At 35.9% G+C, this 20150-nt stretch overlaps 1 protein-coding gene and 1 long non-coding RNA gene across 5 annotated transcripts; both read left to right on the top strand.

Moving 5' to 3' along the window:
* The first annotated feature begins 3108 nt into the window (after positions 1-3108).
* On the top strand, positions 3109-19641 carry LOC125649720 (uncharacterized). 3 transcript variants are annotated; one of them, XM_056151199.1, is made up of 7 exons: positions 3109-4024; positions 6188-6258; positions 6771-6850; positions 7641-7806; positions 17758-18754; positions 18932-19101; positions 19478-19641. In XM_056151199.1, exons 2-7 carry the CDS (start codon positions 6241-6243, stop codon positions 19499-19501), a joined length of 1455 nt encoding a protein of 484 aa, XP_056007174.1. In that variant the 5' UTR covers positions 3109-4024; positions 6188-6240; the 3' UTR covers positions 19502-19641. The 3 variants fall into 3 exon arrangements, with proteins under 3 accessions (XP_056007174.1, XP_056007176.1, XP_056007175.1); XM_056151200.1 differs by lacking the exon at positions 3109-4024 and adding an exon at positions 6596-6633 and having other exon boundaries at positions 6190-6258; XM_056151201.1 differs by lacking the exon at positions 6188-6258.
* On the top strand, positions 10778-13772 carry LOC130050760 (uncharacterized). 2 transcript variants are annotated; one of them, XR_008799015.1, is made up of 3 exons: positions 10778-11353; positions 12062-12196; positions 13562-13772. It is a non-coding gene; the product is annotated as an uncharacterized LOC130050760 (long non-coding RNA). The 2 variants fall into 2 exon arrangements; XR_008799016.1 differs by lacking the exon at positions 10778-11353 and having other exon boundaries at positions 11928-12196.
* Positions 19642-20150: the final 509 nt, after the last annotated feature.

Here is a 20150-nt window from a genome sequence, read left to right as displayed (position 1 = left end):
AGAGATTTGGTTAGAATCTCGGGTAATAATTGACAATATTCAAAAATGAACGTAAACCGGACACGTTCCTGGGTTTCGGTGCATTGACAACAGTCTCAATCTTAGACTTTTGTGAAGGCCTTGACTATCGATCTCATGAACACAATACGAAACGCGTTTAATGAAAAACTCGCATTTATTCAAATGCACGCGTACATTGTACTCGTCTAAACGTGTCAGAACAGCTTCCATGTTCCGCAAGTGTTCCTTCTCTGAGGAACCAGTGATAATCATATCATCAATGATGCATTTGACACCAGAAATACCCTGAAGAACCGTGTCCATGGTCCTCTGCCACATGGCTAGTGCAGATGCTACACCATAAACAAGGCAGTTCTAACGATGAAGACCCTTTTCAATGTTAATGGTGAGAAGATCTCGTGACTTCTCAGCAACTGTCATCTGTAAATACGCATGTCGCAAGTCAAGCTTGGTAAATCGCTGGCCAACGGCAAGGGCTGCGAAAATGTCCTCAATACGAGGGAGGGGATACTGATCGACCTCAAGAACCGGGTTCAAAGTTACCTTAAAATCATCACAGATTCGGACACTATTATCAGACTTGATAATGAGTATAATGGGTTTGGCGCACTCACTATAATTAACTTTAGTGATAATGCCCTCACTCACTAACTTGTCTAACTCCTGCTCAACTTTTGGTTTCAAAGAATATAGCAGAGAGCGTGCCTTACAAACTTAGGCCTAGCCCCCTGTCTCAATACCCTTATCCGTGTTAAAACATTTCCATGTGTCCTTAATATGTCTCTTAATCTAAGTTTTGTACCAAACAAGTGTCAGATATTTTGTCTGCAGCACTTAACAAGAATTTAATGGACGGCCAATCCAGAGATATGTGACTCAACTACTCGCGTCCAAACAGGGAAGGTCCTTCTTCAGATACAACGTACAAGTTCAGAGTTTTGCTTTGTTCGTTGTGACTGACATTAACACAAGCTACACCACGTGGTTTCATATTTTCACCACTGCATGTCTTCAAGAGCAAATCAGACTCTTTTAGTGATTTAGACTTTTCGGGAAAGCACTCTGCGAACTTCTTCTCTGACATCACAGATACCTCTCCTCCTGTGTCAAGCTCCATGTCAACACTAACTCCATCAATGTCTGTGTTAATAATAACGGCACCTGATCGGGTATGTTTATGGAATTCACTTCCAGCGAAGCGATGAGATTATCATCACAGTCTTAGTTAGGTACATTTCTCGGTTTCACTGGTTTTCCGACATTCCTTCTTACAATGTCCAGTCTTCTCACAGTTGTGGCACTGTTTATCTTTGTAGTAGCACTCACTCGGTTCCTGTGCAATACTATTACACCGAAAACACTTTTTTGAATGTGATACTATTTTCCCCTAGGCGGGGTTTTTGCTGCTTTTGCAATTCATATTCTGTGTCTCTGTTTTACATTAATCTTGTTCACTAAACCAACATGTTTAGCCTGTGATTATCAGTTTACATAGCCTTAGCTACATCTATAGATTTTGCAAATGTTAAATCTTTTTCTGCCAAAAGTTTATTCTAAATAGCCTCAGTTTTCAGACCACACACTAGTCTGTCTCGTAAATGTTCGTTTAAATTTGCTTTAAAATCACAATGTTCCTATAAACGTCTAATTTCTATAATATAGTCTCTAATCGACTCAACCTCACGCTGGTACGTATGTGATATCTAAATCTTTCTGAAATCGCAACAGGCTCAGGATTTAGATGATCCTGCAGGATTTTCACTAGTGCATTGCAATCCATCTCTGATGGTTTCTGTGGTGCAGTAGGTCCTCGGGAGAAGGTGATAGGTTTTTCCGCTGATTAGACTCAGCAATGCCGGAATTTGCTTGTCGCGTTGAACTTCATTGCACCACATCCCCTTTCAACATAAGCAAGCTTTTGTTTCATATGGCTGTAAGCAGTACCACACTAAGTTGACACAAATTGAATTTGACCTTCCACGTGAAAAATCTCACCTCTTTCTCCATACGTTTGTCGCCATTTTAAAATGTATTCGGCGGATACGTGACCCCAAAACGAGTGATTAATAAGTAGGGGGAGGCGAGGACCAGACTAACACACATTTAGTTTGTATGTTTTCGTTAGTTCGAGATCCGTTCTTCTCACTTGCACGACCCAGTTATAAAATTGTCAAGTTCGTTTTAAACATCCCGATATTTGTTTTTCTTTTTCTTGTTTGTTATTAGAAATAAGTTCAAAAATGAATTCAACAGTAATGTACAATGTTTATCATATCAAATGCGAAAACAGCTCTCTCCCGATTAGCTGGCATCAGAGGACAAAAAATCGAGCCCATAATCACCATATGGTAGTAAAGGTATACGTACATATTTCGTTTGAATTGAATAAAATATCTTTGAGCTTTTACCCTGAATTATTATTACAAAAGGAATCATCATTGATGATTGCTCATTCAGTCAGTTATAATCCCGGTATTGTTTAAAGCTCCTCTTACATGTAGCTAAACTTCTCGCCACTGTCTATAACTACTATCAGTACTTTGATTCATCCTTTTCGCGAGGGTAGACCCGAATACATATTGTGTCAGCTGCATACAGTAAAACAAATAAACATTTGAATAAATCATTTTCTAAAATCTTACTTCATTTAGAAAGATCTTTAGCATTATTAATGTACATAAATTTTTCTTTATTATAGTTTTTGCTTCTTTATTAATTTTTCATTATCCAGGTAAAATAAAGGTAAACTCTATCTGTATTCCCCTTAGATGGCCCCTTACTCCCCTCACCGAATTTAATGTTGTTTTGCGAGTAGACTGTCTGGGAACACACCATTATGTTAAGATTATATTTCAAATTACGTAATAAAAAGAAATTTTAAACATAGTTCTATGGCAATTCAGAAGTGAACCCTGAGTAAACACATACAATCCCATGTATTACCTTGAAAAAGAAATCGGGTATCTATTGATCAAATTGTCAAAACTGAAATTTGAGCGAGTTTATTGTGATACACTCCCATTTCAGTGCTCTGCTTTGATATGATCTTTAGCCGAGTCTACCTGCATATGTCATGGCCAGAAAAAATCATGTAGGACACTCTACGGCTTTCTTTTCTTTCAGCATTAAAGAGCTAATTTTTAGTCCCCGTCCCTGAATCTGTGTACCGAGAATGCCCGTCAATCAAACTTCCAATAAAGACTGAGTACTCCAGATAGGCGCTTGGACAAAAATATGTTGATGTTTTCTGCATTCGTAGATCGTGAAGCAGCAATAGTTATCTGTGTTTTGACAATGTTTACACGTCCGCTGTCCACTTTTTTCATTACCTTGATCTACCAATGATGATGTGTTCTTGAGGTTCTCGTGTATGAAGCGTATTTTGAAGTGTTAATTAAAAAGTGTTTTTCCCAAAGCGAATTTTACAACAGATAAAAACATCACTATTCTGTAGTTGGAGGTGCTGTGTTTTGCATTGAAATTTGGAAAGTGGATTTTGTATACCCTTGTATTCTGATCAACCGTGTTCAACTGAATAGTGTTCAGCACTGGAGTAGTGTGTATGTGTTAACAGAACAGTTACAAACACTGGGCGACAATAGGAGTCAGGAGAAAAGGAACAAAAGGAAATAACGACAGTGTTGTCGGTTGGAAAGAATATCACCAAACCAGACACTAGATCATCAACACAAACACGGAGATATCTTTCATCTGCAGAGGAAGACACATCAGAAATTGAGAAAGTGAAAAGTGCTCTAAAATCCATCCAAGAGACTCTCAGAAATACTGTTACAAAAGATGACATCAGAGACACTGTTAAAAGTGTGATGGTAGATTTTAAGAACGAAATAAAGAAGGAAATTCAACAAAACTGAAATCTGCAATAAAGGAGAATATTCTCAAGGATGTGAAAATAGACATAGGTGAAGACTTAAAGTTAAAGAAACAAAAGCACCAACACAACCATGAGGTGTCAAAAGTCAGGCAATAACTCACAGACAAGGTAGACGGCATACAATTGCGAATATTTGTCAGTTGTTTCCCCTATTTCAAACATAGGTGGCGCAAGACTCGTTTACGTCCTTGTTGACTTCCGGTGTACATAATATTTATGGCAGGGTCTATAAGCCCGTGAACTGATACAATCGGAAGTTCCGTGAACTCGAACACACACAAATTGCATACGTCATACAATTTACTTTCGTTTTTACTATAGGCCTATTATTAACTCGTACCCGAGATGCATGTTAGAAATCTTTTGTAAGTGGAGGTAAAGAATCAATACTAACATCAACTTGGCGGCATGACTATCATCATGGCATCACGACGTTTATTAAAAGTAGCCCCAGAAGCTGATAGGTATGAAATCCCAAATACAGGGTATCAAGAAAAGATAATTGCTGAATGGAGGGGGGGGGGGTATATCCTAAGTAACTGGGTAACCCTTTACCACAGCGGCTTGCTCCCGGAATGCAAACAAAACAAAACATGCATGAACTTAGTATTATAAATACTGATTATATAGATATATATATATATATATATATATATATATATATATATATATAATATATAAAGCACAGAAAATTTCACTTTATACTTTATATGGATACCCACTTCCGCCCCTACCCGGGGTTGAACTCACGACCTGCGGAACCAAATCTCCTAGCAGCATGTAACCAGCGCGCTAGACCGCTCTACCATCTAGGCATATATATATATATATATATATATATATATATATATATATATATATAATTCTATTACTTTTGATTGCAGGTGCGTCTGCAAGTATTGAAGTCGAGCTGGATAAAAAGGGGGGTGGGTGGTCTATGGCATAATTTTGAAGTTTTCATCAAATAAAAATAATCCACCATAGGAATTTTCAAAATTTTGATTACTGTTTGATTTATTTCACCTAAATTGTACATTGAAGTATATGGGAAGAGCTTGTTTTATCAAACTATATTTAAAAGAAATTATATTTTCATATTAGGATATGATCTTATTCTAGTTCACAGGCCTGACTCCAACAATAATTAGGATATGATCCAGTTCACAAGCCTGACTTTAAAACTAATTAGGATTTGATTGAGTTCACAGGCTTCTAATTAGGATGTGATTGAGTTCATGGGCCTCTAATTAGGATACGATCAAGTTCATGGGCCTGAATTTTACACTAATATTAGGATATGATCCAGTTCACGGGCTTGACTCTAACACTGATTAGGATGTGATTCAGTTCACAGACCTCTAATTAGGATTATAGCATTATAATTATTTATTTCCACAAATCACATTTTCATACAAATCTTAATTATTTTTTTGGACAAAAATGTTGATGCGGCGACTGCCTCCCCTACCACTTCTATGCTAACACCCATGGGTCGTCATGCTCAGACAATCAATAAGCAACAAAAGAGCTATTGATGATCAATCTCATTATAACGGATAACTTTAACAATTTTCTCTTCATTGTCTATCAGCCTGTCAGAGCATAAATTTGTTGGATGAAGGAAATTCTAGTTGGTTCAAATAAAGGACCACACTCCTCTCCAAGGGGAAATGATAACCAAAAACTGGAAATAAAATAGTGTCTGACTTTTGAAATTTTCTTCTCTAAATATTGCTAAAACCAGTGAACTAATATCAATTGAAACTTGGGGAAAAGCACTCCTGAGTGCATAGATTCATGTTTATTCTCATGAAAGGCCATACCTGATAAAAATATTTTGTTGGCTTTAAAACTTTTCCTGAACAGAGGTGCAGGTTTACCTAGTAATAATAATTTTGTTCAGGTTTATTTACACTAGGAAAGTGCTGCATGAGACTCAGTGTTCGTAATTCACCATAGACCGATAGACAAAGTTTGTGTGAAATGAAACTGGTCTATGCCAATTGTAATCGAGATAGGCCTAATTGTCTGTGCCGATTTCTAGATTTAAAGCAATTAAGTTATCCCAAAGGACACAGCATGGTAAGTCGACGTCTGACAAACGTTATGAGGAAAGGAAGATATGGAAATGGAAAGAAAATATGCTTTCTAAGTACGTTTGACGTAAATGAAAATGTACTAAATTTATATATCAAGTTCTGGTGACTCATGCCTGATGTGTGATTCTCTTTTCATTTCTTATATTCAAAACCTGCTGTTTAACTTCTGCAGACTGATCCTATAATGGCAGAGACGGTGAATGGTTTTACTTTGATCGAAAAAAAATGAAAATAATTATTAAGGTATTCAATGTGTAATGACCATATTTCATATCTAATAAATGGATGGTGGAATATTTGTAATCATGGTATCATTTTGAAGGGTTCATCAAATAAAAATAATCCACCATAGGAATTTTCAAAATTTTGTTTACTGCCTGATTTATTTCACCTAGAATTTAACATTGAAGTATATGGGAAAAGCAAGTTTTATTACAATATTTTAAAAACAAATTATATTTTCATAATTATCTCTTGGTAAAAAGTTACATACACTTTCTTTTTATGAATATATGAAATAAAATTAATCATTGACCACATACATTTTTAGAAAATTAGATTTTTCTTATTTTTTACAAAGGGCAGACAACTCTTCCAAAAAGTCTTAAGTGCAAAAAGGTCAGCTTCTAATCATTTACCAGTCATGTAAATTTCATCTGCTTCACTTCCATCATTATTTAACAATAAACTTTTATGTTGATCTAAATTCTTCAAAATTGTTCATTATCCTTTCATTACACATGGAATACCTTAAGGGATGGGTATCATCGGAAGAAGCCCTTCTACAAGTGATTGAGGCCCATTCAATTCAAACTGGATCTCAATTTGTGACATGGTAAGTAAATGCTCTGTAAGTGCAAAAATTAGATAAATTTAGGGTTTAAGGTATTATATCTCCTTTTCCCAGAAGGGAGACATTGTTTTAGTTTGACTTGTACAAAGTTCGTTTGAACCATAATTTTTTTGTCTTTTGACATAGGTTTTTGATATTTAGTATGTGGGTATATTATAATAAGGTGATGTGCCACATACCAGTTTTGATTATGTTTGACCTTGACCTTTTATGTGAAGTTAAAAAAAGTAGACTTTTGTGGCAATTTTTTTTGGTCTGAACCACTTTTTTTGTCTTATAACCTATGCCTAGTTGCGTACATTTTAAAATGACCTTTGACATTGACCTTTTGATTGTCAAATGATAGTATTTTGGGGCATGTTTTTTAGACCATTACTTTTGGAAACAGAAGGGAAGACATCAGTTTTAGTGTGCTAAAACAAATCTGCATAGAACTAAATGTCCTTTGAAATGAAATTTTACATCATTATTTCCAATGATTAAGAGAAGACATCTAAGTATATGGATGTAAAAAAGTGAAGGTCAATTTTTAAAAGAATTAAGTCATTTTGTTTTGCCCGAAATAATTTTTAAGATGATACGGAAGGTTTTCACTTACCTGAATACACCTACATAATCATTTAGTATATACTGGTAATAAAACTTAATGACATAATGGTGTTTTGATTTCATTTTGTGGTGCATGTAATGTCACAAATATTGAAATTTCTTTTACAAACTTTAAATTTCTAAAGGTAACTTTCAATAGGTAACAATTATTTGATTGATATAGGCATGATGACGGAAAGAGGAAAACAGCTGAGCCCTGTACTGGCCGTCTCTTTTGGAGCCATAAAGACATCCCAGTATTAGATGGGTTTCCATTTATGTTGGGAAGACACGTTATTAGACAATGTCATTATGGCAAAGCCCACAAAAGAGGCAAATCGAAAAGAAAGGTAAGCTTACTGGTAATTATTTGAGTTTTAGTTCATTTAACAGGGCTCAAAATTAACATATGCCCGTCAGTCTGTGATTGGTTAAAAGTCTGGCGGACTGACATACATTTGTTTTAGTCAGTCCAATGGGACTGGTTAATTTTCTAAAGCATCATTTTGGAAAATATATTTATGGAATCTTATATACATGCATTTGGCATTCCTCTGTAAATATCAGACAAACCCAGTTAATAAATATAAATCTCGCATAAATGTTACGATATTGTCTGAGGCATATTTAGTTAAATTTTATTTTGATAACATTAACAAAACATGTTTAATTATTTCTGGAAAACTTTGTTGGACTGGTAATTTTTTCTGCATACTGGTTGAAATTATACCCCATAAGTCCGGCTAGACTGGTGACATAAAAAGTTAGCTTCAAGTCCTGTTTAACAATAATTGTAGAATTCTGCAGTACATGATATTTTACATGAATTTGATGATCCCAGGGGAAGGGGTTTTGGTATCAGGGTGGGGCCAAAATGGTCAGTTATTAAATGTATAAACAATAGAACATTTTTCAGTTCTTGATAACTGCCGTTCCAAATCTTTTCAAATTTTGTATGAAGCATCTTTAGGACAAGGGAGACGTGAATTGAAAATTTCAGGACCCCTGCACCCCTTGGGCCACAGGGTTGAGTAAAAAAAACTGACCAATTTCCAAATATCTTCTCTACAACCGCACATGTAAGAAAAAATAAATTCATACTGATGCAGAGCAGGGAGGCCTCTACCAAAATTTTAAATTTCATGATTCCCAGGATAGAGGTTCTTACTCCAGGGTGGGGCCAAACTTGGTTTGTATATTGTATACATATATGTAACGCAGTGTGAACTATTTTTTAATTTGTCCAATCTATTTTTTTATTTCAATTACGCATTTTAAGGCTTGTATTGTAAATATCATATTGATACAATAGCAAAAAACTGGTGCACTGTGCAAATTTGTAATAAAAGTTTTCAGCAATGTCAATATGAGCAAAATATAGACGATTTGATAAAATGATCAACTTTTAAATACAAAGTGGTGGATTTTTTACAAAAATATTTTCTCCTTTACAATATTTAAATCTGCATTGACGAAATCTTAAACAAAAATTACATGTGTACGCTGATGTACCTAATTTAGACAACATTTTTTTGGCAGTTCGCCAATGTCCACATTTTTTGTGTTAATGTCTGAATGCAGAAGCTAGTATACCCAACGTTCTCTCAAAACGGGCATTGTTCTATGTTTTTCTTGGTTGTCTTCATAATCTACCAATGCCTGTATTGTTTCATTTTATAGTCGTACAATGCCTTCATTGAGCAACTCCATAGTCGGCCAATGCCTGCATAGGGCGACTCCATAGTTGGCCAATGCCTGCATTGAGCGACTCCATAGTCAGCCAATGCCTGCATTGAGCGACTCCATAGTCGGCCAATGCCTGCATAGGGCGAATCCATAGTCAGCCAATGCCTGCATAGGGCGACTCCATAGTCGGCCAATGCCTGCATTGAGCGACTCCATAGTCGGTCAATGCCTGCATTGAGCGACTCCATAGTCGGCCAATGCCTGCATTGAGGGACTTTCTAGTAGGCCGATGCCTGCATTGGGCCACTTCAAAATAAGTATTATTTTTGCATTGGACGGCATCAGAGTCGGTCAATGCCTGCATTGGCAACTCCATAGTCGGCCAATGTCTTTATTGGTTGACTTTATAATCAGTCAATGCCTGAATTGGGCCACTTCAAAATCGATCTATGTCTTATTGGACATCAGAGTTGGTAAGATGCAGTAATGATGATCATCTCAAAAGTAAATCAACCAAAACCCTCCCATCCCCCTAAATTTCAAAATGGAAGATTCATTCCGAAATATAATACACACGCTGAAGACTGCAATATGTAGGGAAGTTGATGTTTATTTATTCCACTTGATCAGCAACTCGTCTTCCTCCTTTTAGGGTTGATGTACCCACCAGTGTATACCTGAAATCAAAGTGACGTATTTTGATTAACAAAAGTCATGCTAGTAACTTTGGAACGTTTGTATTGTACAAACCTATTGACACAGGTTTTAGATTGACCTCGAGGTAAATCTTGTGTTAGAGATTTTATGTAAAGCTTTAAGGTCATGTCATAATTGTGAGTATAATTTTCATCAAATAATTATTGAAAACATACTTATTTATGTTCATTACATGGCGAGGTGTTAAATGAATGTGATGATACTGTAACAGTACATCCAACAATTCATGCAGCCTTCCTTTCCACAAATGAGATGGTAAACTGTGTCCTGCGTTGCATGTTCAAAGAAATAGTCTAGTAGCCACTGAGTATGATCTTTCTGATTCTTTGGTTCATTTCTCCTAACTTCCATACAGTTTTCACTACAAAACAGGAAGGATTAAACACATTGTATTTTAATATAATTCATTAATACTCCTTATAACAATTTTTCATTAAAGATGTTTACATGTAAATAGATCGCCGAATGACATCAGATTTCATTAAAACTAAAATTTTGTTTTACCATCAGAATCTAAATATTCTACTTCATCATTTGGATAGGGTTCTATCTCAACAGTTTCTTCACCAGTCTCGATATCTGAGTATGGCTCCATTTCATCTGTTTATACAATACACATTGTATCACATCCATTTCAACATATTTTACATGATTCTACTACATCTGGTCTAATATTGTAACACTATAAGCCAGATTATCTGCTATAAAATATATCTACAATAACTCACACTGTATCCCACTGTAGATTAAATGATAAAAAGTTGGCTTTTTAAAAAATGTGTGTATAACATGAGTGAGAATTTTTTTTATAATAAAAAATGTATAACAAATGATACAAAAACAACTCGGGATTTTCCTTACCCATTAGGACATCCAATAGTCTCTGGCCGAAAACTCCGTCTTATAGGGCTGTACCAATAACTGCAGCTCCCTAACTTTGCATATATTTTTTTAATGTTAATCGTCAGTAACAATTAAAATCGTTTAATATGCACCCTTTTCATTGCGCATAATAACGTTACATAACGGTTAACCCATCAGCGTGTCTTTCGCGGATTTTTATATCACTTTAAAATAAAATGACGTACTATGCGGTATGAATTGCACGTTACGGTGTTCGCGACAGTTATTTTGGAGAAAAGAATCAAGAAAGATGTGGGTTATTCAGAAAGAGGAAAACAATTTCTATGCCATCAGAAATAATGTCAGAATGAGATTATGAATCCCCCCCCCCCCCCCCCTCCATTACAACGAGTGGATATCCCCAACAAGGACGAATTACGGACGAAGCACATCGACTGTGATCCCTAGAAAGCAATTATTGTAAGTACTAATTAAAATAAACCTCTCTTTATAAATCAAACCTATACAAATTAAATTTTAAAGTATTTCCATAACGATGTTTTCGTGATTACGTTCCATATGTACATCAAGATACGATAAACCAAGTTATACCCAAGTGCCGGGCCGGATTTCTTCGTTGAATGAAAACAAGTATTTTTTAATCATTACTTCAATTTTAATGACAATATATATGTAGGATTCGGATATACTGAAAATATTGTTAGCGTACATGTAGGATAAATGTACATGAATAAATCAGTTCGGTTACTCACCAATATTTTTACCGAATGCTATGCTTGTTCGAAATGGGGTTTTCCAAAGTACAGGCGTGTTCAAAAAATGTATTACGATTAACGGTCTACGGTATTTAAATGATACTCTTTTTAATGCAAAAATAATTTTAGAATTATGAACAAGCAAGTCATTTACAACAATGTAGATGAAGTTTAAAATTCAGATGAATACTTCTCTCTCTCTCTCTCTCTCTCTCTCTCTCTCTCTCTCTCTCTCTCTCTCTCTCTCTCTCTCTCTTTAATGCAGAAATATTTTTAGAATTATGAACAAGCAATTAAGTCATTTAAAATAATGTAGATGAAGTTTAAAATTCAGATGAATACTTCTCTCTCTCTCTCTCTCTCTCTCTCTCTCTCTCTCTCTCTCTCTCTCTCTCTCTCTCTCTCTCTCTCTTTAATGCAGAAATATTTTTAGAATTATGAACAAGCAATTAAGTCATTTAAAATAATGTAGATGAAGTTTAAAATTCAGATGATTACTTCTCTCTCTCTCTCTCTCTCTCTCTCTCTCTCTCTCTCTCTCTCTCAATTAATGATTCTAACTTTTTTGTGTTCTTTATGACAGATGACATTCCAGGGCGGCCGGAAGCAATTTGCATCCAGACCAAACTTTGACTGGAGTTACAATGACCTCTGCAGGGAGTTGAAAGACATTACAGATGTCTATGATTTTGTGGAGGCAATCAATATATAGCTATAGGTACTGTATACATACAAATGTACATGTAAAGCATTCATAACTACATTCATATTGTATTTGCACCTTGAATAAAATATATCGGACATAAGTGGCGTAGCTTCTATTGAGGCAACCGAGGCAGCTGCCTCGGTAAAAAAAAAACCCACCTTTTACGTTGTTAAAATGTCGATAGCTTCTGGGGGGCTGCGCCCCCAGACCCCCTGCCTCGGTAATATTCGAACCCAAACTACGCCTATGATCGGTGAGACCGTATACTACTAAAAACCACCATTTTGCATGATAGTATCAAAATAATTACTAATTGCCTATCATGTTAATTAATTCATTATATCATATACAGGACATAACTGTATAGATATATAAATACAAGATATTATATACAGGATATATCTGGCGGATACAGGATTTCTGAAAAAAGGAGGGTTTTTTTTTAATATGTGAAAGTCAAGTATTAGCCAAGGGTCTCTCTCTCTCTCTCTCTCTCTCTCTCTCTCTCTCTCTCTCTCTCTCTCTATATATATATATATATATATATATATATATATATATATATATATACATATATATATATATATATACTCTCTCCTCTCTCTCTCTCTCTCTCTCTCTATATATATATATATATATATATATATATATATATATATAATTAATCTCTACTGTGTTTATGAACCTATAATGCCTCATGTATACTTTCTCCCTCACTATATAATGAATAGGTACTGTGCATATAAAATATATACATTTTGTGATTCACAGAAAAAGTAAATATCAATACCTTTTCAGAGCTCACCTGAACTGAGAGCTCAAGTGGGCTATCCTGATCACCTTTTATTTGTTTATGTCCGCCTTTCCATCTTTCCACAATTTTAACATTTATATTTCCTCCTCCGGAAGTTCTGAGAACCACGGGGCCAATTTCAATCAAACTTGGGACAAATCATCCATGGGTAAAAGGAATTACGTTTGCTCAAATGAAGGACCATGCCCCCTTTATAGAGGAGACATTCACGAAAATGCTAAAAATAATTTAATATAACCTGACCTAATCAATAACTATTCAAGGAAAAGCTTTTATATTTTGTGTATAGATTTTCACGGCAAGACGTAATTATTTATTAATTTGTGTTAAACTTTGGATCCTTAAGACAGTATATGATCAACACCTTTGAAAAAAATATTGGGTTTTTTTCCGGACATATTTATATTTAGTGGGGTTGTGGTCTTGGGGACCTGATTAGTAATGTAAAGAGTCCTGGGATGGATTCCCAATTCACCCTGAAATTTTCTGCTTTACTTAATTACATATTGGTATGCTAAGTTCTAAATATTGCTAGGCAATTGATCGACATCACTATTTTACAGGAGAAGCCCTACAAGCAGGACTGAAGAAGGGCTGTAATGTTGTTGGAGTTGATGGCAGAAATGACGTGATCAGGTCCTGCAACAGACTTCTCTATTAGATTAAATAAAATATTGAGTTCCAACTGAACAGAAGTGATTGAAATATGTACCAGTCTTTTTTGTATTCTTTTTCATGAGCCAATAAAGTTAAGTCATCTCATTGATGATAAAACAAGGAAATTTATGAAATGGTAAAGTAAATTGAATGCATTGACTCTAGACAAAAGGCCATACAAGGCTTGAATTGACTGTACATAGAAAGACATTCAAAGACTGCATGCATTGAATCTGAAAAAAAGTCGTCTCATGCCTGCATTGGTGTAATTCAAGCCCTGCATTGGCACTACAAACTTTGCTTCAATTGACTCCGGGAAACGGTCATCTACAGCCTGCATCATCTCTATATACATAAAAAGATTAGTCAAGACATGCAATGGCTCTGTATAATTACATATGGTTCCTGAGATAGCCACTTCGCATTCCTCAGTACATATCTGGATCATACAGTGTTCTGATTCATTTCTAACAGAGTAGTCCAATTCCTGCATTGGCTCTTGACAGAGTGGTCCAATGCCTGCATTGGCTCTTCAGTGAGTGATCCAATGCCTGCATTGGCTTTTTACAGAGTGGTCCAATGCCTGCATTGACCCTTGACAGAGTGGTCTAATGCATGCATTGTCTATTGACAAAGTAGCCCAATGCCTGCATTCGCTCTTGAGTGAGTGATCCAATGCCTGCATTGGCTATTGACAGAGTGGTCCAATACCTGCATTGGATCTTGACAGAGTGGTCCAATGCCTGCATTGGCTTTTTACAGAGTGGTCCAATGCCTGCATTGACCCTTGACAGAGTGGTCCAATGCATGCATTGTCTATTGACAAAGTAGCCCAATGCCTGCATTCGCTCTTGAGTGAGTGATCCAATGCCTGCATTGGCTATTGACAGAGTGGTCCAATACCTGCATTGGCTATTGACAGAGTGGTCCAATGCCTGCATTGGCTTTTTACAGAGTGGTCCAATGCCTGCATTGACCCTTGACAGAGTGGTCCAATACCTGCATTGGCTCTTGACAGAGAGGTCCAATGCCTGCATTGGCTATTGACAGAGTGGTCCAATGCCTGCATTGACTATTGAGAGAGTGGCCCAATGCCTGCATTGGCTCTTGACAGAGTGGCCCAATGCCTGCATTGGCTATTGGGTGAGTGATCCAATGCCTGCATTGGCTCTTGACAGAGTGGCCCAATGCCTGCATTGGCTCTTGACAGAGTGGCCCAATGCCTGCATTGGCTCTTGAAAGAGTGGCCCAATGCCTGCATTGGCTCTTGAAAGAGTGGCCCAATGCCTGCATTGGCTATTGACAGAGTGGCCCAATGCCTGCATAGGCTCTTGAGAGAGTGGCCCGATCCCTGCATAGGCTCTTGGGAGAGTGGTCCAATGCCTGCATTGGCTCTTGGGAGAGTGGTCCAATGCCTGCATTGGCTCTTGAGAGAGTGGCCCGATGCCTGCATTGGCTCTTGAGAGAGTGGCCCAATGCCTGCATTGGCTCTTGACAGAGTGGCCCAATGCCTGCATTGGCTCTTGAGTGGTTTAATTCTTGCATTGCCCATTGAGAGTTGGCATTGGCTCTCTCGAGATTTGACAAATGCTAGAGTCACACAATGATGGTATTTCCTCTACGGATAGTCATGGAATTCCTGCATTGGCTTTAAATGAAAATATTTTTGTACATTGCAATCATTTGCGAGAAATACTCATGCAAAGTTTCGTTTCGTAATATCGGTTGTTGCATTGTAAACTAATTCAATTTCCTCTTGTTTATTCATATTATGTGTTAATAATGATCGGATCCAAATACGTAATGGCATAGATACCCATTTCAGGCGCATTTATAATTCCCTTAAAAACAAATTGCAAAATGGAGAAAAGTTGCAACAAATATAATCGATAGTATGTTGATGTTTCCATACCACCTTTCGCTGGTCCTTTTTGTGAATGGATATTTTAAACCATATCCTTTAAATCTCGTTACCAATGTGATTATCAACAACTTTTCAAATAAATTAACTCATATTCATTGATTTTGATATCAAAGCCACCATTTCTTTTCAAATCGCACTAAAGATTGATCTTATATTAGAAAAAAATAGTTTGGACAAAAAAATTTTAGTTCAGAGTCCGTTTGTGCAAAACATGTAAATGATATCTGCTTTAATGCTATTGATACTAAATTGAAACTAAATGGATATTTAGAAGCAGTAGGTAGGTAGTCCTTTACCAAAATTGTACATTTCATGATCCTAAAGGGTAAGGGTTTGTTTTTTGGTTGGAGCCAGATTATAGTGATTATTGTCTTTATCATTTGAAGAACTTCCTAATGTTTGCTGATACAGTATAAAAGCTAAATGCATACATGTATTAAGGAAAAGCAGAAAAGGATGTACAAAAGATGGTGAATTTCGCAACCCTAAGGTTTTGACTTTAGGGTGTGTCCCAAATTAGTGATATCAATCAATGTTAATACATATATTATGTAAAACCTTTCATCAGTAAATTATGCACTTTTGAGGGCATTGAAGTTTTATAATGTTGCTGAATTTTAGAATTTAGCTTTGATATTCAGAGCAGGAATTTTTTTCTCTCTAAATTTTTAGCCCTTTGGACTAGTGATACTTGTAACTAGTACTCATGTGACCATTAAGGCCTCTTTGCCTCTTGTTGATATATTGTATAGGTTTTATTTTGCTTTAAAATATTTCAAAAGTCTAAGTTATTTATGAATAATTATATACATTTCAAAATATTGAATCCAAGGGTGATAACTCTGATTTTATTAGATTATTTATGAAGTCTATTATATGATAGATTTCCTTTATTTTTCACAAACATTTTGTTCATGTTTAAAAGAAACCGTTTCATGAAATTCTAGTGGTATTCACAACCAGTTTTGCGGAGAAATTGATAATGCTGTTTAAGGAAAATTGCAATTTCCTGAAGTTGATAACACTAACAGGTACATGAATTGTGCTTATTGATAAAAGTCAATACCGCAACATACTTATTTCATTATTTTTATTTGTTTCTAAGATATATTATTTGAAGAATCAACAATCAAATATAAGATTAATCTATAATTCTATAGGGGTGGGATTACCTTAAGGCCCATGGGCCTGTTTTATGTTGAAAAGAGTAGAAAACTGATTTATAGTTTGTTTTTCTGTACTTAAGAAAAGATTTTGACTTTTTAGGTCACCTGAGTAAACTCAACTCAGGTGACCTATTGCAATTGGTTTTCGTCCATCGTGCGTTAACAATTGAAATTTTTTAACTTCTTAATAATTACCCATCCAATTCTTTTCAATTTTAGTATGAAGCATCGTTGGGACAAGGGGGACATAAATTGTAACTTTCAGGACTCCAGCTCTCCTGGGGCCCTATGGGCGGGGCAAAAACTGCCCCAAAATGACCAATTTTCAAAAATCTTTTTCTCAAAAACCACACAAATGTTAGAAAAACGAAATACATAGTAATGTAGAGCAGGAAGGCCTCTACCAGAATTGTAAATTTCCTGATCCCCGGGATAGGGGTTCTGACCCCAGGGCAGGGTCAAACTTGTTATATAGTGTTTATGTGCAAAACACTTAATTAACATTTTCTTTAGTGTTTTTGATACTAAATTGAAACTAAATGTAGGTAGTCTTTTACCAAAATTGTAAATTTGATTTTCCCCAGAGTAAGGGTTTTGACCCCAGGGTAGGGCCAAACTTGGTATATATAGTATTTATGTGTATTAAAGTTTGCTGATACTGTATACAATCTAAATGCATACTTAAGAATAGCAGAAAAGGATGTACAAGCAATGGTGAATTTCACAACCCAGGGTTATGACTTTAGGATAAGTCCAAATTAGTCATATAATTTTGATGTTTTAATGTTAATACACCTATTATTTAAAGTCTTTCATCAGTGTATACACTTTTGAGGGCAGTGAAGTTTTAAGAACACATCTTGTTTTATACTGTTGCTGAACATTAGAATTTAGCTTAGATATTCAGAACAGGAAAAATTTTTCTAGATTTCATAGCCCATGGAAGTAGTGATACTTTTTCACTAGTATTCAGGTGACCAATAAGGCCTTTGGGTCTCTTGTTTTATTTTAGGCTATACCTGATCTACACTACTACAGTAAATGCCAAAGGTTTCATATACAGCCAAGTAGAAAAGTGGGCTGTGATGCCCAGATAGTCGTGAGGCATGTGTTCGTGTTTCGTGACAGTCAGTACTGTGCACAGGACATTCCATTGAGGAGTAAAAAGCGCCATAAGATTCTTCAGGACATTTTGTGTCGCCTCAAAAATGAGTCATCCCCATATACAGGAGAGGAAAAAATCTATGTTTGCCTTCCTTTATGTGCCTCCCATTCAAACCACACAGTTATTCCTGAAACTGGTCTAAGCAACAGAATAAATGAGAATGTGAAACGGAAGATTTATGAAATTGTTAATATGGGAGTAACAAACATAAATGTTATAAAGAAACTTTTGAAAAGTTTTGTCGAAGCAGAATTTGCCAACAAAGAAATAAAGCCGTCAAAATTTGATCGTGCTTATTATCCACTGTCAAAAGACATTAAGAATCACATTCATACAGCAATTGCCGCTGGAAAATTATCCAGTTTAGACCAGGAGAATTTAAGAATCAAAATTGAAGAATGGAAATCAGATGATGAACTTGGCAGGCTTTTTTTCTATCGACCAGCTACAAAAGGAACCGGAAGCACAGATGGTGACAAATTTTTGTATTTACATCAAGAAAGTTGGCAAAGGAGGTTGCTTAAATTGTATGGAATCACAGTGTCCCTGTTAGATGCCACCTACCGTACAACAAAGTACAATCTTCCTTTTTTTATACTTGTGGTTCGGACAAATGTTGAATACATTCCTGTTGCAGACTTCGTAACAGAAGATGAAACATCCGAAAGTATTCAGGAGGCCCTGCAAATTCTTAAAAACTGGAATACAGATTGGTGCCCAGCATACTTTATGGTTGACTACAGTGAAGCGGAAATCAATTCTGTGAAAGCAGAATTTGCCTCTACAAAAGTTCTCCTTTGTGCATTTCACAGAGAACAAGCATGGGAAAGGTGGTATCGCAGTGGTAATAAATAGTATACATTTTCAGTAAAATATTAATTATAGTTTAAAGTGGTCTCTGAATGCTACCCCATTGATCGCATCCAAGTATTGTCATAAAATGACTGTAAATTTTTGTCAATGTTTAGATCTGTTAGATTTGATTTATATAATTATAATGTGGTACCAAATTATTTTTCAGAAAAGAACATAAACACTGATGATCGAGAAGAGTTTCTTCAAAGAATGCGAAGCCTTGCTTACTCTTCAACTCCAGATGATTACAAGGTAGCTGAGGAAAGTTTGAGGAGCAGTCCTTGGTTTCATCTAGTGCAGAGATATATTGAAAACAAGTGGTTGTCTGTAAAAGAGGTATGGAGTTAAAAGATTCACATATATTTAAGAAATAAAGGGCGCATTTTCGGGGTTGTTGCTGAATAACCTCCGAGGTGGAGAAATGTTTGAAATAAAGAAGCGGAGGCTTTTATATTTCTTACACCATTTCGACACCACACTCTTACATTTAATGGAAGAGTGAAAGAGGAGTTGATCCTCTTTTTATATTTTGATATTTTGGTTTCTTTGGAGGATCTTGTTTCAAGGTTGACTCTTTGATAGACCTTCGTTTGGTATTGGTAGGTAGGTGGTTAACTTTATGTGTTAACTGGTCATGCACAGATTAAAGTCATAAAACTCCCATGGAATGCACACTAATGCATGTTTGTAACCATATACCTCTTCATTTCAGTACTGGTGTACTGCTTTTTCTTGAAGTTGGATTTCATTCACCAGTAACAACAACAAATGGTGTAGAGGCCCTAAATAGATCCCTGAAGCACTTTTACTTGAAACTGACCAATTCTGGGACACTGAGTACTTTGTTGGAAGTAGTCATCAAAGAATTTCTACCCAATTTATTCCAGAGCTATGTAATGTTGAATTACAGGTAATACTTTTCCCTTATTTTAATGATTGCATGAGAGTAAAATGGATATAAATGTATGATAATATGGAAAGGTCCATTTGTGTTACTTTGCAAGGGGTGGGCTTTTACAAGCAGGCATTGTTTACCATTAAATTTATATTGTTTTTGTGTATATGATTATTCAGGTCAAGTACACACTACAAAGAATATAATGAAAGCATACCAGATTACTTGCATGACCGTCCCCGGAAAATTGTCGAACACTGCATGAAAAGACTTCATTCAAGTGATAAATTTGGGCCGGGAGATGTGAAAAGTGATGAAACTACCAGTGGAATTTTTCATGTTAAAAGTGTGGACTCGGTGTATGAAGTGAACTTTGGCAGTGATACAGAATATCCATATTGTACGTGTGAAGACTTTAAACAACATTTTCGTCCATGCAAGCATCTTTTTGCTGTTTTCCTGAATACGGATCACAATTGGAACAACCTAT

The sequence above is a fragment of the Ostrea edulis genome, chromosome 10 (genome assembly GCF_947568905.1).
Source record: "Ostrea edulis chromosome 10, xbOstEdul1.1, whole genome shotgun sequence".
Taxonomy (NCBI): domain Eukaryota; kingdom Metazoa; phylum Mollusca; class Bivalvia; order Ostreida; family Ostreidae; genus Ostrea; species Ostrea edulis.
The sequence above is the reverse complement of the archived record's forward strand: the minus strand, read 5'-3'. Positions and strand labels throughout refer to the sequence as shown.

Excerpts from the sequence above, each read along its gene's own strand:
- LOC125649720 (XM_056151199.1), top strand. Across the intron at positions 18,755-18,931 it reads GGAAAGGTGGTATCGCAGTG|AAAAGAACATAAACACTGAT; the intron begins GTAATAAATAGT and ends ATTATTTTTCAG. Across the intron at positions 19,102-19,477 it reads AGTGGTTGTCTGTAAAAGAG|TACTGGTGTACTGCTTTTTC; the intron begins GTATGGAGTTAA and ends TCTTCATTTCAG.